General features: G+C 35.1%; 1 protein-coding gene across 1 annotated transcript; it reads right to left on the reverse strand.

Annotated features, from left to right (window-relative positions):
• Positions 1 to 3153: 3153 nt before the first annotated feature.
• LOC108341049 (expansin-A8) lies at positions 3154 to 5510 on the reverse strand. The gene is given in 4 exon segments (XM_017578655.2): positions 3154 to 3453; positions 3455 to 3743; positions 4275 to 4587; positions 5294 to 5510. Coding segments are annotated over 4 exon segments (840 nt in total). The 5' UTR covers positions 5424 to 5510; the 3' UTR covers positions 3154 to 3345.
• Positions 5511 to 6000: the final 490 nt, after the last annotated feature.

Below are 6000 nucleotides of genomic sequence, written 5' to 3' on the forward strand. Positions count from 1 at the left end.
GTGGCATCATCTGGGTGGTTCAATCTGTTAATGGTGGATTGCCATGTGGCATGATCTGGTGAAGTCTGACTAGTTAGTGGTATGAAGGGTATGGGTAGGAAAATTTATGAGGTGTATTCAGAATAGGGTTACTGTTTGGCTTAGTATTGGGCCTGGTTAAGAGGAGAAGGGTGTATGTAGGGAAATTGGGAGGTGCAAGGGTAAAAGTTGCCTGTTTGGCCCATCTGTACATTATTTTTCAAATAAAACCTGATTTTGGGCCTTGAATTTCCATTTGGACCAATAGAACTTATAATTTCAGCTGCGCAAATAAACATTAGAACATCCAAGAATAATTTATGCGCTAAAACACACTTTTTACGTCCCTTTTATTTCCAAACACAATCGATCCAATCATCACAAATCTTCTTTAAATCAACCATTTAAGCACAAATATCTCATCAAAAATTTAAATTTTAAAGCATAAATGTGGGCATAAATATGCACTCATCAGACTCCGATCGACTAGGCTTGACTTTCGGCCTAGACTTACATGGCTCGACCTTTGAGATTTGAGTGACTTGGCACGATCTTTGGTCCAATCTTATTCAACTTGAACTTTAGTGTGGGACTATTAGACTCGACCTTTGGCACGTGCTGACTCGTACTGGACTTCAATCAAGGTTGACTTGTCTCGAACTTCGGCCAAGATGGACTTGTCTCTACCTTCAATTATGGTTAACTTGTATTTAGCTTTGGTTGGGTTGACTTAGCTCGACCTTTTGCTTGAGTTGACTTGGATCAATCCTTCGACTTAGGCAACTATATTCGGCCTTCGACACAAATCGACATAGCTCAAACTTCAGTCCAAGTAACTTGGGTTGACTTTCAGCTCACCTTTGGCCTATGCTGACTAGTTCTAAACTTTGATCAGGATTGACTCATCTCTACCTTTAAACCAGGTTTACTCATCACAAGTTTCGACCAAGGCCAACTCATCTCGACCTTCGACCAAAACTTACCCATCTTGAACTTCGGTCAGGGTTGATTTGTCTCAACCTTCGGTTGGGCAAACTTGGCTAGACCTTTTTTCCGAGTCAACTTTGTTAAGCCTGATGCTCGACCTTTAACTTGGGCCTACTCGGGTTGACCTTCAGTCTGTGTCGACTCTTCTCAACCTTCATCCTAATGTGATTCACCTTGATGGTCAACTCATCTTGATTTTTTGTCAAGGTCAACTTGTGTTAACCTTTGGTCATGATCAACTATTCTTAACCTTCAGCTAGGGTAGAGAGGTCTCAACTTTTGATTAGGATCGACTAATCTTGACTTTTGGCTAGAACCATCTCAACTTGACCTTCTACCTTAGTTGACTTGACACAACCCCTCGACTCATACTAACTTGACTAAACCTTCGACACTAAAGGTATAGTTGTTTCAGCCCAAGATGAATATGAGCAGACTCGACCATTATTAAGGGTTTCAATGAGTTGGCTTGAGTTGAAGATTAAAACAAGTCAACTTAGGTCGGAGGTCAAGTCGAATCAACCTGCAGCCAAATATTTTTAAAATGAAATTTTACCTTAAAGAGAAATTAATTTGCTTTATAAAAAATGAAATTCAATATATTTCAAATTACTCCAAAAAATCTATTTAAAAAATAAAGAGAATTCAATTATAAATAATTCAAATACAATATATTTAATTTTTAGAATTGTTAAAATTCCCTATCCATATGTTAGGTATAATATTTTTGCTCTTAAATAGTTTATCTTACCAACATATATATGAGACCAAATATGCATTTTATTGAAAGACAAAGGTATCCTTTTGGAAAGTAAAATGTTTTATAAACATCAAAGTGGAACAACAAACCGTTTGGTGTAAGAGACCTAACTTTGGTATGTTTTGCAACAAAAACTTGTATTCTTTAATTTGGTATATCTTGTTTTTTAGCTATTAAAAAAAGGTAAATCAAAAATAGATAGAATTATATTCGGAATCATGTGTCGATTTTCTTAAATATTATATTTAGTTGCAATCTTTTTCCATTAATCATGAATACAATCCATTTTAAAATAGATAGAATTATAAAACGTATTATAAAATAGGAGAAGGAAAAAGTATATAAATTGTGTTAGATCTCAACTAGTGATACAAGACAAGATTATTGGACGAACATGATCATCACATAGACACAATGCAAGATTTTGCAGGCATATAACATAATACAAATTTGCCACATGAATGAATAGCTTACACTTGTTTAGGAGAAGGAGCTTTCCCACATAGTTTCCTCCATAAATGATGATATTGTCTGCATACTACAAACCATGAAACCACAGACAAACAACCCTTAACACAAGGAGCAGGTCCTTGGCTTCTGCCTATAATTTCAATCAACAATGTAGACATCACAATAGGAAGATATTTCTTGGAAAATAATGTTTCTTTCCTTCCTTTTCTTCAAGATATCATTTGACCAAAGACTCTTCTGTTGAAGATTTAACATCTTAAAACCAACTTCAGCTTCAGCATTTGTTTAGGATATTACTCATCCATGATTTTATTTTTTCATGCAAATTCCAAAAGTTCAAGCTGTCATATGAAAATAAGTAAATGTGAAACTGTTGTTGAGGTATGTTCTGCATATTAATCCATTAGCACAGATCAGAAATAAGCCAAATTCATCACTGAAAGAGTTGTTTGGCTTGAAATGTACACGTCGTAAAGCTTCACCTGTTGCATGAAAACTCAATTTTCTCAAACAAAATATCATTCATCAAATCATGAACACCAAATTTCAATTTTTTCTTTTCTACAAATTACATTGAAAGCTAACAACACTTTTTTCTGACACTTTAAATGTGGATTTTACGTAGTTCTCCATGAGATGGACTTCATTTTCAAACTAACGGAACACATGAATTTGAATCGATAACTGATAAGCGTGAAGTACAGAGAAAATGAAGTTATAAATTGTGTTACTGATACATTTTGAATAAAATAAAGACATTGTTCTGTCATATATCATACTTAAAAAAGAGTAATGAGTGAGTTTTGAATCAAACAAGAAACAAGAGAGTAACACTAATTAAATTGATTTAATGATCTAACAACTGATCATTATGAGATAGGTGAAACAAATATTTCATGCAAATAAAAGTTCTCTGATGAATATAATTATTAACTTTGATTGAAGAAAAGCAGCACAACACACAAGATAATACATAACTCTCTCTCCATATATGTATGTTATATGTGAAGTGACCAGCGGGTGCCATATAAACACCTCAGCTACTTTCTAGACCAATAAAATAAAACACTGGCCTTTCAGAATCAGTTACAAGAATTGATCAATACCTATTATGACATTTTATGGTTGTTCCAGTGAGGTGAACAATAGTAGGTATACAAACTTTTTTTTGTACTGTTTTCTACCCTCATTGCAATAAGGTCTCTAGAATTGGCCTCCTTGGAAGGTCTGCCCAAATTGCCAATTGCCTGGTGCCACATTGTAGCTTGCCACAGTTCTGCCATCACTGGTGGTGACTTGAAAAGAAAGGGCTTGTCCATTCAGGTAGGAGTTGCTCTGCCAGTTTTGGCCCCAATTTCTTGACATGGGTTGCCACCCAGTTTTGGACCCTTTGATGGACACTGAATGCACATCCCCAGCACCAGCCACATTGGTGACCAAAACTAGGTTGAAGTAAGAGTGACCATTGATAGTGAACCTTATTCCTCCCTTCTTCACACAAGGAACCCTGCCATCATCACCCAAATTTGCAGTATACTTTAGTTTAGCACTAGTTAAACATATGACCAATTGAACCATAAACATCATACAGGATAAAGTAAGCAATATCAGTCATAGATAAGAAAATTAACTGCATGAACAAATCATGAATGTGTTTGAATACCAGCTGTTTGAGTTTTTCATCAGCATCTGAAATTACTAGTTTTGTCTTTACTCACTTTATAAGCTTAAGAAATATGGTTAGCATAGATAAAGGTAATTATGTTATTCAAGTCTTTTCAATTTGAGATCAGTTTGACATGAAAGCTAGAAGTTGAGGTTTGTTAATGGCTACACCAATTTTCACACGTTCATGAATAAGGGCCATTTACTAAAATGAAAATAAGTGTTATACCTTTATGTGACTTTTTAATGAGAGAGTAATTCATTTTCAACATTTAATAAATTCATAAATTCATAAATTAGGTAATATAGTTGTTAAGGAATTAAATGTGACCTTTAAGCTTGAAAGCATTGTCAAATTTATGGCTTCATTTACCTTCTGAAGGCCACTGGGACAATTCCAGCTCTATATTCTGCAATCTGAAGGAAGGCAGGTTCAGCCATATCAAAGTGTTGCAGAGGTGGGTTGCACCAACCACCATTGTTGTTTGGCAAAGATGGATTTGGGGGACAGAAGTTAGTAGCAGTGACGATAATAGAGCCAGGTTTGCACCATCTTGGGTCATCATCACATCTCATTTCATAGCAAGATCCACAGCTTAAGCCATTGTTGAACAAAGCAGTGCTTAGAGCCACAGTGTCTGTTCCATAACCCTGGCTATACAGATTTCCATACCCACATGCTCCACCTACATGTATAAAATAAAAAGTATAAACCCCATCATCTCAACTTTCAATATAACAGTAATGATAGTAATTAAAAGGAGTTTCTTGATCATGTTAAAAAGAGTAGTGTTTCAAGGAATTTCACATAACTGAAATCTGTCATGTGACAACGTTTTCATGTTTTGCACATTATAGCATTAGTTATGAATGTGTTGCTATTGCTAGTGTCGGCAAGAGTAAATGGTAACATGGCACATCAAAAAAGTGCTAAAGAAGTAGCTTAAGTAAAAAAACGGGCTTTGCTCAAAATATGTGTACAGTTTCACTATTCCAATATTCGGGTCCATGAAAAGAAATAGAATAGAGTGAAATGTAATAAAATGACAATAGATTTCAGTGTTTTTGCCTTTTTTAAAGTAAGATGCATGGAATAGAATTTGAGGCAATACTTTCATGCAATTTAAAAGTGTAAGACAAAACCACTTTTTTATTTTTTATTTTTATTTTATCACAGCAATGTCAGAACTTCATTTCATCTACTTGATTTCTTTTCATTCATTTTATTCCATTCTCTTTAGCATTCGAAATCAAAACAGCAAATATGCATGAACATCCATACTAGTTGATAATTATGGAGAAAAGTAAATAATTGTAGACATAATATATGGTATGATGTCACAAAAAGAGAAAAAAGATAAATACATATATGAAGAAGTAGGCTAAACTCACCCATTGTGCCAGAAGCATCACCCCCACCATAGAAAGTGGCATGACCACCCTGCCAACCACCATAGTCAGCAGTAACACCTTGGAGATTGATGTTAAGAAAGAGAACAGCAATGAGAGTGAGAAGAGGCATGATTGTGAGCTTATGATAAGGCCTAAACAGGGGAGCAAAACAGAGGAATGTGCACTTTCTTTTGCTATGCTGTGAGGTCAAGTGCTTCAAGGGGGGCCTCTATTTATAAGTAACATCTTTTTACTTTTTTCTTTTCTCTTATTACTAACTTCCACAAAAGTGTTATTTTTCCCGAAAGCCACTGAACAAGTGACAAATGAAGTGCACATGCGCTGGTTCTGGTTGGGGTTCCCAACCGCTAATATTGTGGGCCACACCTCTGCACATGCAACCCCAACTATCTTTTCTCCCCAACTTTATAGACCAATAATATTTTTCTGTGGCCTATAGTATAGTCAGCATTTCTCCCTTTTTTTCCCCTTAGCAGCACACATTTTAAGTCATTCTTTCTTACAATTTTTATGACTTGTTCAAATCTAGAAAATACAACTTCATACAACCAGAACAAAATTGCAGCTTTATTAAATTTTAACTGATAACAAATTATATATCTGACAGAATTTCTTTTGCCTTTTATGTAATGGATAAATGGATAAGAGCTGAAGTATGAATAGCTCTTGCATGGTGTGAAGAGTCC

The sequence above is a fragment of the Vigna angularis genome, chromosome 6 (assembly GCF_016808095.1).
Source record: "Vigna angularis cultivar LongXiaoDou No.4 chromosome 6, ASM1680809v1, whole genome shotgun sequence".
NCBI lineage: Eukaryota > Viridiplantae > Streptophyta > Magnoliopsida > Fabales > Fabaceae > Vigna > Vigna angularis.